Genomic DNA, 19,039 nt, shown 5'->3' on the forward strand with positions numbered 1-19,039 from the left:
GGCAAGTTTGTAATTGGTTTTATCATAACAAAAGATGCAGGATGATTGGTACTAAATGTCCTTAGGGGCTTTAGGCTGCTGTTCTCCTTAGATTTTATTGCAAGGTCTCAAGTAAGCTAAGTAATGTGCTCTCATCCAGACATTTGTTCTATCTTTAGACACGGGTAGTGGGTGAATGGAAGGGCCTGACTTATCTCCACTGCTGTCATCAAGGCTACTGGTATTTTTAGGGGACAGCAGCAGCTGCAAAAGCATTTAACGGTCTTCCATGAACAATGACACTCAGGGTGTCTCAGGACTTATCGATATAGGAGACCAAGGGAGCAAGGGACTGCCGTACACAGCATACTGTGGTCTGCAGAAAAAGAATGCAAGATGGTCATGCCAGGTCTCATTGAATGGAATCGATAATAATGAAGGAAAACTGAAGCAAATGGGAAAAGGATTTTTTGAAAGGGTTGTAATTTCTTCACAATAAAAAAAGGAAGTAATAGATAAACAGGACAAGAAACATACAATAGGCAAAAGCAACAGGTGAGCAGGATAAGGTAACTGAGAATAGAAGAATATGTGTGAGTAAATCTGATAACAGATGTAGACTGTTAAAGAGAGGGAGAACAGACGTACCAGGATTGTACGTCATTCTAATTAGATAATTTTTTGTTGTCAGAGTGACAGATACAGAGGCTAATCAAACGTTAAATGCTGGAGCGTCTTTCAAAGCCTGCTGTGTTTCCTTGGCAAATGACTGAAGACACAACCACTTGAGGATAATTGAAAGGAGCTCTCTTATGTAAGTTTATAATCTTCTTAACCCGTCCTATGTCTTGAATAACTGTAGATGAGTGGTAAAAATAATTTGTGTGAATAACATGCTGCAAATTACATTGATAATTGTAATCCTAAAAAATGAAATAATTTTGATTTTTCTGCATCATTTAATATACAGGAGCAATTGGTTTTGATTTGGACAATCTGACCACATGGAAATAACTGCACTTCAGATTTGTATGATTAGAATATTCTAGGCTGGTTGTGGGGGATTCCATATACTACAGAGCTATTCTTTGCTCTGCAGTTTTGCGCTGTGACCCAGCGGGAAACTCAGACGTACAGTATGATTAACATGCTGGAGATTAGGAACCCCTAGGACTCCGGTGTGGGGATCATTTTCCTTGAGAGGGCAGCTGTCCTGAAGAGAAGGGAATCACAACGTGAGCTTTCCAAAAGGGGATAAACTAGCATTGACTCAGGACTGATTTCTGGCAGGTAGCAGCATGAGAGCCTACCCACAGCTGCTTCAGGCAAACTTGAGAAGACAACTATAAACTGAGACGAGAAGGGGATAGATTGAGAGGTCCTTTCTACTCCACACACAACAGCGAGATAAAAGCCATACTAGGGGGCCTTATTCAGAAAAAGTTCAAGTACAGTAGGTAGCTGATGTAGGCTGCAAACGAACAGGTAAAGGTTTATTCCATGCTGAAAGGAAAAGAGAAGAGACACAACACCTGAAGAAGGCTCCACAGCTAAAATGTTGTGTCTCTTCTCTTTTCCTTTCAGCATGGAATAAACCTTTACCTGGAGGAGCTGAGGCTTGTTTCTTTCATTTTAAGTAAAAGGCAAGAAACTTTCTTTTAATAGTGGATTTTAGACTGTAGTTCAAATCTTCATCGTTGTGTAATCAATAGAGAATGGAAGGCGGTGTGCTGAAAATATTTTGACTCCACATTGCTGGTAGAAATACTCCAGAAATAAGCCTGCATTTGTGCATGTTTGGAGTGTGCTTTGTGATACCTGACACAAGCCCCTGCACAGGTCTTTATTTAGGCAGACTATTTTAAGTGCTTTCTCACTGAAATACAGGACCAGCTGTTTAGGATATGCTGTAGCTTCTGTTGCAACAGGATGAGAGGCCATTCACCTCTAGACATGCTGGTTTAGATTCCACTGACATGGAGAGTAACCGTAATTTGAAAAGTGCTGGGGAGTAAAAGTTCTGATGAAATACAACCCACAACTTTGGAGCCGAAAGCCCTCCTCCCAATTCACACAGCCTAACCCAGCAGCACATGGTAACTACTCAGAGTAAAGAAAGGTGTCTTAATGTGCAGTGAATATATTGGGAGTTTAAAAAAATTAAATTTTTTGATGTTTTAAAGTTTTACCTATTGAGGTTTTCAATAATTATTTCTTGGGTTTATAATATAGGTTATCCTTATGTTTTATAAATATTTTTCCATTGATTTCTTATTAACAGGAACTGTAAATATTGAAACATTAAATGCTACACCCCCCTGCAGATGTAATAAAAAATTGACTACTTTGCAGCTTGTTAATGTATATGCATGTAGAATATATAAAAGGTGTTTCAAAGAACAAACATTAACAGGTATTAAAGTTATTTATTAAATTACTCATTTCTGAAGATTTTGAAAATTCAGACTGGCCAGATAAGGAGATATTTTGATCAACTAGTAAACCCAGATATCCTTACAAAATAAAAATAATAATAATAATAATAATAATAATAATAATAATAATAATAATTGCTTACACTTATATAGCGCTTTTCTGGACACTCCGCTCAAAGTGCTTTACAGGTAATGGGGACTCCCCTCCACCACCACCAATGTGCAGCATCCATCTGGATGATGCGATGGCAGCCATAGTGCGCCAGAACGCTCACCACACATCAGTTATCAGTGGGGAAGAGAGCAGAGTAATGAAGCCAATTCATAGATGGGGATTATTAGGAGGCCATGACTGGTAAGGGCCAATGGGAAATTTGGCCAGGACGCTGGGGTTACACCCCTACTCTTTTCGAGAAACGCCCTGGGATTTTTAATGACCGCAAAGAGTCAGGACCTCGGTTTTACGTCTCATCCGAAGGACGGCGCCTGTTTACAGTATAGTGTCCCCATCACTATACTGGGGCATTAGGACCCACATGGACCGCAGGATGAGCGCCCCCTGCTGGCCCCACTAACACCTCTTCCAGCTGCAACCTTAGTTTTTCCCATCCCATCCAGGTACTGACCAGGTTCACACCTGCTTAGCTTCAGTGGGCTGCCAGTAGTGAGTTGCAGGGTGATATGGCTGCTGGCAAAAGAGCTGAGCACTCCTGAATTTAAACAAACATACAGTATGCTTCCAGTTCTTAGAAACTGATGATTTAAGAAGGACTTATGAAACCTGCTGGACTGATTCCAGCTACCTAATTTAACTTTTTTTATCTTATGAGATGTTATTTTATACTGTACATGACATCCAGTAATGAAAAAAATGTCTCGATAGCCTTGATAGCCTACAGTGAAGATGGCGACATACGATTTGCCCTGTCTTATTTTCGCAGCTCAGTGGGCTTGCAAGGTGTGAAACAAGAGTGAGGACGAGAGGCTTGCAGTCTGGCCTTACATTTGTGGCTCAGAGAGAAAGAGACTGCATGACTGTGGATTCCAGTGTGAGACGAAGCTGGCAAACAAGCAGAGATGGATGTCTTTGGAGGTGCTCCACGTTTCCTAGCGTACCCCCGCCCCGTAGTGGTTCAGTGTGGTACCGATGCAGTGCTGAAGTGCCAGATTGGAGGGGATCCGCGGCCAGCTGTCATATGGGAACGGAACAATGAGCAGATTCAGCCCGAGGGCCGGTACCGTCTCTTTGAGGACGGCAATGTCTACAACCTCATCATCTCAAGGGTGGATGCTGAGGACAGTGGACAATACATTTGCAAGGCCAAAAACAGCATTGGGGAGACCTACGCAGCAGCCACTCTGAAAGTGGAGGGAGAGGCGCAGCAGAGAGAACTGCAAGAGGAGAATAAGCCACGCTTCCTTATCAAGCCCCTCTCAACTCGCGTAGGCCGTGGAGAGGACGCTGTCTTCTCTTGCAAGCTGTGGGGTAAGCCCCGACCAGAGGTAATCTGGGAGAAAGATGGCAAAAAACTGAATGAAATTTTTGAAAGCACACATTATAGTGTGAGCTACCAAGATGGGGGCTGGTTCCAGCTGAAACTCTTCAAGACCCGTGCGCCAGATGGAGGAGTTTATACCTGTCGGGCTAGGAATGAGTATGGAGAGGAATTGGCTGGGGCTGTCCTACTTGTGGATGCCGGACCAGGCCATGAAGAGGAGGCAACTCGCAATGGGTATGCAAATGGCCACTGGAAACCTCACCAAGGCAAGCAGAGAGGAGGACGTCAAATTGCCATACGACAAAAAGAGGACCCTGTACCTAACTCCGCAAAAGTGAAAATGTTTGCAGTGACAGAAGGCAAGCATGCCAAGTTCCGCTGCTATGTCACAGGAAAGCCCAAACCAGAAATAGTATGGAGGAAAGACGGAAGGTTAATATTGTCTGGGCGACGTTACCTCTTGTATGAAGACCGGGAGGGTTACTTTACACTGAAAGTGCTCTATTGCAAGCAGGAGGACAATGGGCTTTATGTTTGTGCAGCCTCCAACACTGCAGGCCAGACTCTTAGTGCTGTGCATCTCACTGTTAAAGGTATGTATTATTTCAAGCAGTACTTGTAGTCATGAAAAAGGCTAGTTAGGTGAACTAACTCATCTAACGAACAAAGAATGAACTAAAATGCAGGGGTTAGGAACTAAAATTTAAAACTACAAATTGATTGTCTACAAGAATAGACAAAATATTTTAAAATCACTATTATTTGAGTTATGTTTCTTCATGTCTTGTAATGTTTCACACAGGATTTAACTTTTGTAATGAAAAATATAACTATCGTATGCAATGATTTTGCTAGAATACTGTGTATATTTTCTTAAGTTGTAATGACCTCCCAAACAGCATATAAATTTTATGTCACTTGTATTAGGAGCAAGACAGAGAACATTAGAGGGAAAGAAAGTCAGGTGTTCTTTATTGAAATGAAGTTAGAAGATGCAAGATAGTAGAACGCTATTACACATATTTTCTAATAATCTCTTTGATTTAAATTCAGGGATCCTTTTCAAAATGAAAATAATAAAAAAGCCATTTTAATAAAATAAATAAAATAATTAAAAACGTTTTAAAGCAAGAGAACAAAAGAAAGATACGTGAAAGGTAGCCAACAGAGCCGTTCATTTAGCTTGTTTGGTTGGTTTTAGTTATTAGTTTAATTATTCAATAATCCAAACAGTGCTTTTGTTTACTCAATCAAATTCACCAAGATGGCTAAGGGATTTGCAAACCCATACACTATTTTATGGTTCTGTCCTGAGTCCAGCAAAGTCCCATGTTCTTAATGTCAGTTCCAAAGTATGTGTATCTATAATGATCCTGAAGACATTCCCTGGATTGATGTACTCACTACTTCTTAGGATTTTCAATACCTGAAGTTCCTACACTGCTCTAGGCTAAAAATATTCAATTACCTTAACCTGTATCAGACATGGAATCATCATGTATTAGACATGAAATGTCTATCAGACTAGAAATTAATCTGGTTGTTTTCCTTTATACTGCCTATACTACAGCAAATGTTTGGGACCAGATAGTATACTTCAAATTTCAACTGAGTAACAAAGAGATAGCAAACAAGAAAACTATATTTTCTTTAACAAAAATATTTCAGTAATTCAAGAGAGGGGTAAGGCCCATTTGACAGGAAAAATGCAATTGGCAAGTCTTCTATAAACATGGTAATGAAACTAAACTAATTATTGACCAATTGTTTTTGGAAATAATAATTAGAACAAAATTAGAAGATCATCAAAAGTATATGGCAATAGGCTTTTAGATGATAACTAACATCAGATTCTTGCTTTGCTAAGATTAGGTCCTTAAGGTCTTGCTCTGCTTCTCGTACTATGATTTTGCTGCTGTAAAAATAGAGCATTTGGAATAGAGTATTCAATCAAAATTTGAATTATTTTTATTTATATAGTGCATTTCATTTTAAAGGATCCTAAAATGGTTTACATACAGTATAGCAGGGGACCCAATACATCCACCACTGAAGTGTAGCACATTTACATAATGTACATTAGCTTTGGGACCTCAGAGATTTGGTGCCCTCCAATACTAATTTGTGAGGGCTGTGGCATTTCTGTGGCCTGTGACCAGGTTTCTTTTCAAGGGTCCTGTCATTAAGTAACTCTGGTGTGACTTAATGTCTCTAACCCTTTCCCAGAACATGCACACACCAGAACTGTACACTCAGTTTCCACTAACCTAATATAATTAAAGGCAAGAACCTGTCTGATGTCATTGAATGTCCTCTACTTCAAGTGTAGTTTAGTGTTATTGTTTCCCCTTCTTGAGGAAACTATCATCTTGAGAAACTATCATCTACTTCTGACACATGGATCATGAGACACAGTATGTCCTACCAGGGAAGATTCTTCCCTTGCTGGTGGGTTCTTATGTTCCTTTTCCATCCACCTCTCTTTTGTCGATGGATTTACCTATTTCAGCATTCCTAGCCCTTCGCTCCTAGCCCTCTGCGCATAGACATTGACTAAACACTGCTCTTCACCCCCCCTCGGGATTTATAACCAGATGATTTTAACCTGTTAATCAAACCTAATTATTTTTTCCTGTCCGGATTCCCCTCTAGGATTTATAAGCAATTGCTGTTACTACATGCTTTTCAGGATAGTTTAAATCTGCTCCAAGTTCTGTAGTCAACTGATGTTAACTGTAGCCCCTTTTTAGGTACATATGAGCAGAAAGAACACTAGTCTGTTTTCCATTACTCTGATAATAGCAGTTTTAAATCCTCTCACAGTCGATCCCTCTCGGCCAGGTCCACTCTATCACAATCGTTACCTTACTGGTGAAACCTGAAATCACAGCAGCCAACTCTGCAACTACCTTTATTCTCCGTGTTTTGGTCTTTCTATAATTATAGTGCCTAGCCCAACTTCAGTGCTCAGTGGGAAGCTAAAACAGTCTTCCACTGAGTGCTGATGTGTGTTTAACTCTACGAGACCTGAACTCCGAATCTGATTGAGCTCAGCTATAGTGAGCCAATTTCCCACTCTACCCATATTTGACCACAGCTTCTATTCGGATCTGAATAGAAAACTCTCTGAGTTGCGTACCTTGAAACAAGTCTATTCTTACTGAGACACAAGTTGTTACTCCCTTAGTCAACTAAGGACAACTGGCTACTGGCTATGTCCCGACTGGAGTTATAGTTGGGGTTTCCCTGTCCCTCTCAGGTTCTCTGTGATTCTGATCTTAACCCTCAAAGATCTCAAATTTCCTCTTTCTCTTTCACTGAATCTATGCCAGATTTTATATTGTGCAGTCCTCACAACTATCATTGCCAGGTTACAATTAATCATTTAGATTATAGTAGTAATTTAGATAACTAGTTACAAAGACTAGTAGTAATTAGTAGTAAATAGTGGTAATTTAGATTAATATAGTAATTTAGATTACTATAATAAAGTCATCTGAATCTGTCACTTTTATAGATTATACAAAAAATAGAGGATTTAATGCAGACAAATACATTAAGAATGTTACATTCAGGCAGCAAAATAATAAATTGTAGATATTTGATGGAAACCAAAGCTTTAATAAACTACTTAATACTTAGGTGTTTAATGTTAATAAATTATTTTCATTTTCTAGTCAGTGCAGAAAAAACAGAAATAAAAATGTTAACAGAATCTGAAGATATACATATGATTTAAATCAAGTTATATTAAAAATTGTAGACTACACTAGTAAGATCTCAGTTAGAATACTGGGTACAGTTTTGGTCATCCTGTTACAAAAACTAAATTGTTACTCTGGAATCATTCCAGAGAAGTGCACCCAGATATATTTCAGAGCTCAATGTCAATATTGTATACTGACAAGTGAAAGAAAGTCTCAATCAAAGAAGTCTGTAAGGTGACCTTATTCACATACAGTATTTCAAATCTCAAAAACGGAACTGACAAAGTCAACGCAATGGATGTCAATACTAAAACAAAATAGAAACTATGGGGATGTAAAATATAGTATAAACAGAGTTTAGAACAAGACACTTAGACATGTTTCAAAATCAAGTGAGATGGATGGGACAAATGGTTTACTTTTGTTTTTAACTGTGTTTATGCTGTAATTCTGAAAATAGTGTAGGAAATATCATAGTTCTTATATTTAAAATAGTGTGGTAACCAAAACTTTCTTTTTCTTGCTCATTACCTTGTTTTAAATTCTACATTACATCCAAGCATTTCATTGGTACTTCTTGCTCTTTTTCTTGCTTTTCTACTTTTGAAGGGAGGCTGAAGCTAATTTAAATTATTAATAATTATTCTCATTTAAACATATTTGAACTTAGTAGATGCCAATATAAACAACACGGAAGCTTTAGAAGTGAATGTTACTGGTCAGTATTACATGTTTACTTATTGCACAACAGTGTATGTGTAATATACATACATATAACAGAAGTAGAAAGAAAGAGACAGTAAACTGTGAGATAATAAAATTAATAGTGGAACTAAACTGTACATTAAAAGATTAAAAAATGAGTCTTTACATAAGTTCAGAGTTTCTAATGAATTAGGGCAATTAGAGCTGCTCATGTGAAGGCCTGATTCGCATTATGTATTGGTAGGGTACATATTGGTAAATCGAGACAGAATAGACACTTGTCATATTAAGTGACTGCACTCACTCAATAAATCCTTAAAATAACCTAGAGTTAATATTGGAGAGTATTAAGTGACTTATACAGTATATGAGGAGGTAAACTATAAAGTCCAGCCTAGATTTGACAGGAAGCCAGTGTAATTTATATAGTAATTGACTGTCATCTTGAAGGTTCAGAGAAAAAAATAATTAATTAGTAATCGACAGTTCTATCGACATATCTATAACCTATTTTAATACATTAGTGTGAGAGATTCTCCTGATGAAAGTCAAGGGCTATTTTTTTTCAATAAGCAGGATCTGACATACAGCTCAAAATGTATTCAAAATTCTGTGAAAGGGGAAATTTCCTGATTTGTATTAGTAAATGTATATTGTATTTAAAAGACACTAAACATTTATAAATATTTCTTTGCAGCATGTGCATCGCTTATAAAATGTTAAAAGAAAATCCATCCCCAGCAACAAACAGTATAAGCTTGAAGGGAACAAATGCATCAATAAGGCCAGCTGTTCTTGTAATCTGTCTGATATTTGGCGCCTGCTGCATCAAGGCATTTAAATCTCCTATAGACTGCAGCAATAATGAGACATCTTAATTGTCTGAAATGCACACTGGGAGTTTTAAATGTACCTGAGTGGGCCAGTACCATTGACGTACCATAAATTCCCAACAGACAGATCTGTGAAGTAGTTTAGTTTCCAAAGCTATATACTGTATGTGTCAGTGTCTTGAGGTTGGGATCAGATTAAAGAATCAGTGCTGAAGCACTTTGTGTAATGTTCTGATAAAGGCCATAACAAAGATTTTAACATTTTGAAAAAATCGGGAGATTAAAGAAATCCAAAATGAATTAAGATAAATTAAGGAATCAAGGCATAAAAATAGGAATTAAGATAGTATTAAATTAGTTAAACTTGAACCATATAAAAGGGTTGTAGAACAGTTCACGGTTGAAAGTTCACCTTCAGTTCAAAATTTTATTTGTTATTAAATGAAACTTGTGGCTCATTTTTTCCCAGAGGTCTTCTAGGAATTTTTCTTTCAGTTAATGAAAAACCTTGTTTAGTTAATGAAGCAACATGTTTTCAGTCTCTGTTTAAGGAATAAGTTGTCAGTGGTAATATGCTCTATTGCTGAATTTATAGAAAAATTGAAGACAGAACAAGATCAGACCAGAATTTGCTTAAAACAACAGATTTTGTAATCAACAGACCTTTATAATAGATGATACATTAATAAAGCAATAAACAAAATCACTATTAAGTGTTTAATTATGAATCTCTGGGAGGTGAACAGAGCTGATATGGTAGTAGCGCTCAGTGTGGTAGATTCTGATTTCTGGTAGTACTTCAGAGACTTTTACACAGAACACTTCAACTCAACACAGATGTAAAAAGGATTCAGGATCTATTCAAACCCTTACAATAAAAAAAAGAAAGAAATGCATAGATCTGTCTGAGCTCTAACTAGACTTCTTGAGATCCCACTCTAAAAATACAACTGAGCAGCTAATCTGCTTACCAGCTCCAAAACATGAGTCCACAGGCTCATCGATCAGTCACCTCCTACTCCACTCCTTTAACCCTCTGGTGCACAACAGAAGCTTTCCTAGCTTTTAAGCCGGCAAAATCTGACAGCCCTTTGGAAGGCTCAGTTTCTTGGTCTCATACTGATTGATTTTTGACCTGTGGACAGCAGGTCATTCTTAATTACCTTCTGTGGAATGAAGTTCAGAGAAGAAGCTCTGTCTTGTCAGAACCTCAAACCATAAAATTTCTTGTACGAGAATAAAGGCAAATGCTGAAGATGGTGTGTTTCATGTACTGTACGTGTTGTATTTCAAATGATACTGTATGTCTCAGATATCCTTCCAATCCTTCCAACCTTCATGTTTTAAAGTGCAACTTTACGCAAATATATTTTGGAGCATTTGTTTCCCCTCATTTGGGAAAACTGTTTTAGTCCTCTAATCTTTCAGTTTTATTAAAAAGGCTAATGACAATTATGATGGTAATAAAGCAAGAACGTTCAATTCAGCAAAGCTGTAATGTGTAATGACATTAAAATTCACAGAACCCTAAATGCCCCAAGGATTGTTTGGCCAGATGGGCTCTCTGCCTTTAAGTAACATATACAGTATATTTCCTAATTCTGCGATATATAGGACTGTTTTTAATCCATTGGATTAAAGTACAGTACTTTCATAAAACAACAGTCAGCCTGAGGGGACTAGCCTCCTGCTTAAACCAAACATCTTTAATTTATAATATGAAAAATAATTTATTTTTTCAATGTGATTCATAAAGTGCATTTTTTCTTAGATGTAAAGCAGTTTCAGGTCTTTGTCCTGAAAAAATGTTATATAAATCACATTAATTAATCTGTATTATTATGACAGAAAGTCATTTCAGACATTATCCCAAAGTTGATTGGAATTTGCTCCATTGCAGCCCAAATAAAAACATCAAAAACACAAAAAACAACTCATACTGTATTACACGTACTGTACACATACACAGCACACATTGCACAAATTCACTTTTATCTTATTCATACTCTTATAAAGTAAAATCAATATGATTTCTTCATATTGAATTATGGAATGGCCATAACATTTTGCTGAAACCAACAGGAAAAAGCTTATTTAAGCATAATTACTTAAGCCATAGTACATATATGTCTGCTATATTGATTTCAAGTTCTCTAGTTTACAACTGTCTGGTACTGTATCATGGTGTCAGCTGCAAACAGTTTATTTCCTACCCATGACTTAATCTTGTTTATAGAACTCCCATATCATATCATTCATAGGTGGCATAAGTTGCAGTTCATGGTTTTAAGACTTAGCTTGTCTTTCCAATTAATTGCAAGCTCATCATTAAAAATGCATTTTTGCACATGCACAGTGGTTGTCTACTCTTAATTTTAAGAATTTCTTGCATACACAGCGACAGAAAGTTAAGACGGTACCTTGTTATACGCAAATTTAATTCTGAGTATCCACGGGGAATTTTCTGTATTTTGAGTTCGAGAAGCATCTGTGAGATGTGAAGCGTGCTGGCTCGAGAGTTCTGTTCAAGAGAGAGGAGAAAGAGAGCAACCATACAGTCTGAACTTGTTTTTGCTCAGTCTGCTTCCTTTCCAAATAGACATGTCCACAGTTTCTCTAACATTCTTAAGTGGTCTGCATACATTATTGTACATTATTGCATTGGGCTTTTATGGTTATTACTATTTGATGGTGCAATAAAAGTGAAAGTCATTATTTAAATTACAATACATTATTTAAAATAGCTTCTAAGCTTACACCAGTGTTGGTAAGTGATCTAAATCTGCGATGAGCTAAGAAACTCATTTAGAAATTTACAAAATTATTTCCAAAATATTGTTCCTCTTTATTCTGATGTTACTGATGTTTCTCTTTCTTCTGGTGTTATATGATTATTGATTAAAAATATTTAAAGGATTTTAATAGGCTGAATCCTGACTTCAGTACCCCTAACTTATTTTTCCCCTAAAATCTGAAATTTACCAACTGTGAATTTACCTGCCACGAGGGTTTTAGGAATGTAACCCTCATGGCTGAGAATGCCTTACTGTACTATAGTACTAGTTCCAAAACTTATTTTTTTCCTTTGGATGACTTAAAAATTGTTAAAGGTAGTTCAAAACATTTACAAATAAAACAAAAAACATAGTGTGTAAAATAAGATAGAAATTAAATGCATAATATACTTTTAGTCGGTTACATTTAGTCGACAATGGTATAGGTGTACCTGTTTGCCTGAATGGAGCTTTACTGTATCAGAGGCTGTTAAAGTCTGCATCCGTCATAGGTCGGGCTTTTGCCAGCGTCACACTACACGACTTTTTCTAGGATTTTCAGTCGTAGCCTTCATTTACATAATCGCAAGAAAATTACAGTGAGTTGTAGAGAGTCGCAGCATGCGCCCACTACCGTCAGTATTGTGACACCTCCAGTGACTCAGTCATAGCTCTCTTAACAGCCCCTACGACTTGTGACTCGCTACGAGAAAATCAAACCTGTTTGATTTTCTCGTAGCGAGTCCCAGAGAGTCGTAGGGGTGGATTCTTGTGTCTGCGACAGTCAACAACCAATGCGTGCTCAACCTGAAGTACAATGCATACAACGCAGCTGCAAGGAAAGAAGGAAAGCAAGTGTTTTGGATTGTGCAAATGGAGGAGAGGCTCATCGAACTTTGGAGACACACAGATGTCTGTTCGATGTTTTTCGTGTTTGTCATTTCGTGCTTGTTGTTTGTTTACTTTCGTGTAGTGCTCCTCCTCTTTTTCTGGTGTGCTCCACAAAATACCAAAATGGCTGATAAAATGAGGTGAAATTGCAGTACATTCACGGTGCAATGCAAGGTTTGGAACCGTGATGAAAAGTCGTGAGGGAATCATATAATTAGTCACCCCGTGCGATTCCTAATCGTATAATTTGACACCCTCTAGGACAGAAAAGGCAGCGAGATTCAGCAACTGCAGTAAAATTTGACATTCTCTCCGACTCTAAGTTGTGTCAAGTCCTGTAGTGTGACGCCAGTTTTAGACTCATTTTTGCAGCAAGGAATGAGAACCCCTTCTTAAACAGATAAGCGGTCTGCATATCTATGAGAACTTGTGTCACCTCATGTGCAAGTTCTGGATAATCATCTTTGCATTCAAAATGTAGTTAACTTTTTAGTATAAACATGCAAACTTCAAAATGCAATTCAAATACCCATCTAAGCACTTGATAACCACCTTACCTTTGTGTAAAGCAGAAGCTATGTATGGATACTACCCATTTCATTACACAACTACAAAGTTGCAGATTCATACATTGTCTTTTTTTAATTACATTCACTACTTTCATAGAAGAGTCTGAAACAGTCTTCATGACCTCTGGCATTTTCTTCACAGCCAAGGCCTCTCCACTAATGCTACAGTGAATTAATTTCATGTTGGGAGCACCCTTGTGACATCAAACTACCATACTGCTATGTTGCCCTGGCATTCTTAGACACTGTATAAACTACAACACAATGTTGCCAGTCAATACCGATTTCTTGAATGAACCCTTTCAGTCACTGGAATGTGTGCCCTGTGGTAGTTCTAGTATGCAGTGGCTGACCGAACAATAAGTCTTTGTGTGCTGTTCCTTCATATTTTTATCTAATTTATACAAGCAGATTGTCTTAGTCAGCAACTGTAGTTTCATCTAATTTCTGTGTGAAATACCTATTCATTTTTACACACAATATATGAGTGCTTTGGCCTTTATCTTCCAGCTGATTAATTCTGCAGTTAACCAGAATTTTTAAAGTGAAGCACCGTAACTAGCTGCTTTCTAGCCTTCTAGCCACGAGTAATTGACATAAGGTCTTTTTCTATGTGTAGAAAAAGATCTTCACCAATTGTGTGTTACTGGCACACTTTGCATTGGTCCTTAAATAAGATTTTCCTCGTTTCAGCTTGGATATTTTTCTCTAGATGAACTTTTCTTTGAATGCTGCATGTCTTGTTTCTGGATATCATCAAAGATTTGCAGGCTTCATACTCTCATTACCGAACATTTCATAACATATCCAGTCCATTAACTTTTCTTACTCTATTGAATTTAGAACCTTAATCATTCAAGTAGTTAGAAGAAGCAGAAAGTAGTGAGACTATCAATGTAGGAAAACTTACATATGAAATGGACAATTAATCACAATTAATTATCGAACACTTCATAACATACCGAACATGGAGGCCTGGAATCTTTCTTTTTCCGCATCCATGTACATCCTAGATAAATATAGAATGGATCATACTAAGTTGTGGTTTGAGCAATGTACTGTAGGTTCATCTTGTTGTCTCATGTAATGTTATCAGAAAATGTGTGTTCTGTGTATATGCAAAGAAAGGTGGGTAGTGGCTAAATTTTAAAAAGCTTTGAAAATTAAAGAAAAATATTAAATATTTTATTAAGACCTGTACATAACAAAATAATACAATTTGTAATACACATACATTTACAGAAATAAAAACACATTTAATTAAAAGTTATAATATTTTCAATGGAACACCTGAGCCCATGCATCAAAGCCTAGACTAAAGGACATGCCAAAAAAAGTTCAGTACAAGTGTGTTATTAAATCATTTTTATGACTCATACTGTGTCTGTAAAATACATATTAGTTGATGGACATTTAAGATTTCAATAATTCTCCTGACCTTTCTCTTTCTCGCTTGTATCTGTCTCTGAAGAGTAATTATCCAGTCCATTAACTTTTCTTACTCTATTGAATTTAGAACCTTAATCATTCAAGTAGTTAGAAGAAGCAGAAAGCAGTGAGACTATCAATGTAGGAAAATTTACAGTACATATGAAATGGACAATTAATCATGCTCATTTAATATGCAAGAGTAAGTTTAAAATTGTTACACAGAGTTTTAAGAAAATAAAAAAATCTAAACAAAAATATTCACTAATTATTAATAATAATCATAACCCCCAAATTGTTAAAGATACAGTATGCCAAGAATATACCTGAGAGGTTGGTATAGTTAGAGGCTTTGAGATTTGTGTTCTCTGACACAGCTTTAGTGAAAGAGTAATAAATCAGACACTAACTAAAGAATACAACATAAAACATACAAGTTACCCCATCTACAAACAAGGAGTCTCTATGTCCTGACAAACCAAAAAAAGAAAACCCGGACTGCTACCAAGTATTCAAATTTGTATATAATACTTACGCAGGCTAACTACAGAGATAAACATGCCTTCTAGGCAAAACAGAATATGATCTAGATTTAAATCTCTGTTCTTATAAGTCCAGATGCTACAAAGTGAATCTCAAAATTTAAAAAAATGCATCCAAGAGAGACCATTTTAAACCTAGGTATTTGTTATAAGGGAGATCAATTTTCTTAAACAAAAGAATGGTTAGCACTCTTAACAAAATACTGCACTTAACTAGAGTCTGTTCTTTAATGTTGATCCAAACAACTCTTCTGTCCCCTTGTCTCCTCTCAATTTCCATCCCTTCTTTTCATGTATCCTTCTCTACTTGTTTTTAACGTGTTCCTGAACTGTTGATGACTCTTAATGATTTACCAAGAACTTAATTATGGTAAAGCTAACTATAGTAAACCAGACATTCCTTTGGATCAATGTGTATTTTTTGTGTTGAATCTGAGAACTGCAAGTACCGAACACAGGATCATTGTCTCTAGATCCTGAGATGATATAGCCTCAAATCTCATACTTATGAGATTTCTATAGAGGAACAAATAGGCTTGTCAGGATTTCTGAAAGGGGTGAGTTGTTGGACCCCCGTGTGAAGCCGTGAGGAAGGTAGTACGAGCAAAAGTAAATCCAATATTCCAAATCGAAGTTGTTAGGCAAGAGTGAAGTCAAAAGTAGGAGAACCAGGTCGGGTAGTCAAAGGAGTCAGGTCGAGAATAGTAGCGCGCACAAGAGAAAGCTGTGGAAGACTTCTCAATAGTGAGCGTAGGTAAGCCAGTGAAGAGTGTTTAAATATTGAAGAGAGAGAGATGTGGTTGAAAAATGAGTTCCTGGATGAGCGTGTGTGGAATTTAGCACTCATGGGAATGCCAGGTCGCTTACGGGAGAAGATCATGACAAGGCTTAATTGAGTTTTCATTAAATTTTTCGCAAGAGAAGGATGTTATAATAGTGTCCTGGCTAAACTCTGCAACAGGGACCATCTTCATTTTATCTTACTTATCCTGTTTAATTCAATTAATTAGGCAGTTTCTCACTTCTACAGTTTATCTATTGTGTAATGCGCTGTTGGTGCAAAATGGCTGCTATGTGTTGCCCACTGCAGTGCCTTGGAAAGGTGTTCACCTCCTTCCAATTATGTTTTGTTTTGTTGAAATAGAAATTATATATACAGAAATTGTAAAATAAAAAAGAACATATTTTTGGAATGAAGTTAAATATTTTCAAAAACTGGACAGAAAAATACAAAACTAAAATTTATTGATTGCATAAATTATAACCTAAATCGATAAAAACATTAGATACAAAAATACAAAGAAACAAAGATACTGAATATCCCTTTGAGCACATTGAAGTCAATCAAGAAGAGGAAGGCGTATTGTACCATTAAGACAATGCCTATATCAGGCTTTCCATCCTAAATGAGCATCTGGGCAAAGAATAAACTCTGATGCTACCATAAATCCAACAGTGCATTTGAAAGAGATACCAATTTTCAGTTTTGTACAGTAGGTTGGAGAAAATGTCCCTGAGACAGCAATATCCTGGTCACACCACAAAGATGGCCTGTAGTTCTGTGACAAACCCATCTCAAATCCTGCATGGTGTTTGCAACAAATTTAAGTAAAACTCTATAACGTGTTGAAAGGTTTTGTGCTCAGATGAGACAGAATTGGATGTTTTTCATCTAAATGCGAAGTGTTACATCTGGCACAAAGTTAACATAGCATACCAGTCAGTCTACAACATTCCTATTGTTAGTTCTCACTACTGGCAGTATTATGTTATGAGGTTGCTTCTCATTAGCAGGGAATGAGCACAGCACAGGCAGATTTTAGATTAAAACCTGCTTCAATCCTCTATGAAAATTCACCATTAATTAGGACAATGTTCCAAAGCACAAGGCCAACACTACATTGCTGTGACTTTAAGGAAGAAACTGAATGTCCTTCAGTGGCACAGTCAATTTCCTGACTTGAATTTGATCGAAGATCTGTGACAATACTGTCCATTATTGATCCTCAATCAACCTGAGAGCTTGAGCTTCCTAAAAGTACTGTATAACTTTCCTTAATACAGTACGTCCATCAATTACTGACTCGAGGGAGTGAATATTTATGTGATTTACATAGTTTGGTTCTTAACTTTTCTCTACTTAGGAAAGCAGTTTGTTGAACTTTTACAGAAAAGTTTGGTATTGAAACCATAATTATTATATTTTTCTCAAAATCAGTTAATGCATCCCAGAGTTCTAATGTAGCCCTTTCTTTCTGGCAGGTCATAAAAGGAAATAATTCTTTCCTCAGATAGAAGAAATACAGCCCTCAGAGACAGCTGTAATGCTAGTGATCAGAGATAGCTGTTACATTCCATTTTACAAAAAGTACTCAGAATTGCTGATGCACTGGATCTGTATAAAGGCAGACCTTCACTTCACACTGTCCTGCTGCTTTTTTCTCTGGAGCATGAGAGAGTGAATTATAAATCCAGCCATTCAAAATGAGCGAGGTACGCTGTGTTAAAACGCAGTGGACGTTGTGCAACATACCACCTCATGCTGCAAAATACCACATGTTTTTTTAAAAATTATAATAGTACCTTGTAAAACCACCAGGAGGAGCTAATATAGTTTAACATCTCATGTACAGCATTTAAGCTGTCCCCAGAAAACACCCAGTTTCGAATCCCGGTCACTGCAGAGGGACAATCTTTTTCCAATTAAGAATTTAAGTTGCATACTGTTTAGACTTTCAATAATTTTAAAATGTGTATTACAGCATGTTAAACATTAAACATTAAAAAGTCAGTATATTTTATATACGCAAGATTGATCAGTTGGATAAAAGTACACAACCTTCCACCTTCATCATAAATAATTTAATTATGCATAAATTTTATGCATCAAAGTCTTTAACTTGGTAACTGAGAGTGGGTTCTGGTTTTAACGTTTGTTCTAACATTATGAAGCTTATATTGTGTACTTCATAACAAGTGATAATATTATATCCTTTTCTAAGAATTCGTAGTAAGAACACTACTTGCTGTTATTGTAAAAAGATAAATGTTGTAGTGATTTAACATCACTTGATAGTTATATGAATATGGAATCATGTAACTAAGCAGCTAAAATATCACAGGTAGACACATTTTGACATCTGTTTTTTTTTTTAAACTTTTATTGTCCTTGTAGTGGTAATGGACTGCACCCAACGGTTCAAAGCGAGATCAGAGTATTACTTTCGGTTTGTTTCTTATATAGTGAATACATGAACATAGTCCACTGCTATAGCTTGTTGTTGGCTCTGGCGTGAATTTGTGTATCTGAGTAATTTAAGTGATGGTTTTGTGATTAAGGATTTCTTCGAGAAATTCTTTAAGTTGAACAATGGAGGGAAGAAGGGTTATTTTTATAATATCCACTCCGAGATTCTGACTGATTTGATTCCCCTCATTAAGCTGAAACGGATAAAGAAATCATGCAGTAGTTATATGTATTGGAAGATGCTCTGTTTTATCAACAGACACTCCGACTCAAACCTATGTTTTACAGTGATACAGACGTGGCATTGTTTAATGGGGTTTAATGTCATCCCCATTAAACAATGTGTTTATCGTGCAAATCCTGCTAAACTAGAAGCATTGCAGAAGGTGATAAACTGTACATTATTTACTGGAGTGCAGTTGAGTTGAAA

General features: G+C 36.7%; 1 protein-coding gene across 3 annotated transcripts in view; it reads left to right on the forward strand.

Moving 5' to 3' along the window:
- Positions 1-276: 276 nt before the first annotated feature.
- obsl1a (obscurin like cytoskeletal adaptor 1a) overlaps positions 277-19,039 on the forward strand; it is a 73,804-nt gene continuing 55,041 nt past the window's right edge. For 2 of the 3 annotated variants that reach the window (XM_088930156.1, XM_088930157.1), the window contains exons 1-2: positions 277-793; positions 3,356-4,506. In XM_088930156.1, the coding sequence (XP_088786282.1) occupies positions 3,492-4,506 (1,015 nt within the window). In that variant the 5' untranslated portion in view covers positions 277-793; positions 3,356-3,491. The remainder of the gene's footprint in view (positions 794-3,355; positions 4,507-19,039) is intronic. The other variant, XM_088930155.1, reaches the window with a different exon arrangement.

This window comes from Atractosteus spatula, chromosome 13 (assembly GCF_055471065.1).
Source record: "Atractosteus spatula isolate fAtrSpa1 chromosome 13, fAtrSpa1.hap1, whole genome shotgun sequence".
In the NCBI taxonomy this organism is placed as follows: Eukaryota; Metazoa; Chordata; class Actinopteri; order Semionotiformes; family Lepisosteidae; genus Atractosteus; species Atractosteus spatula.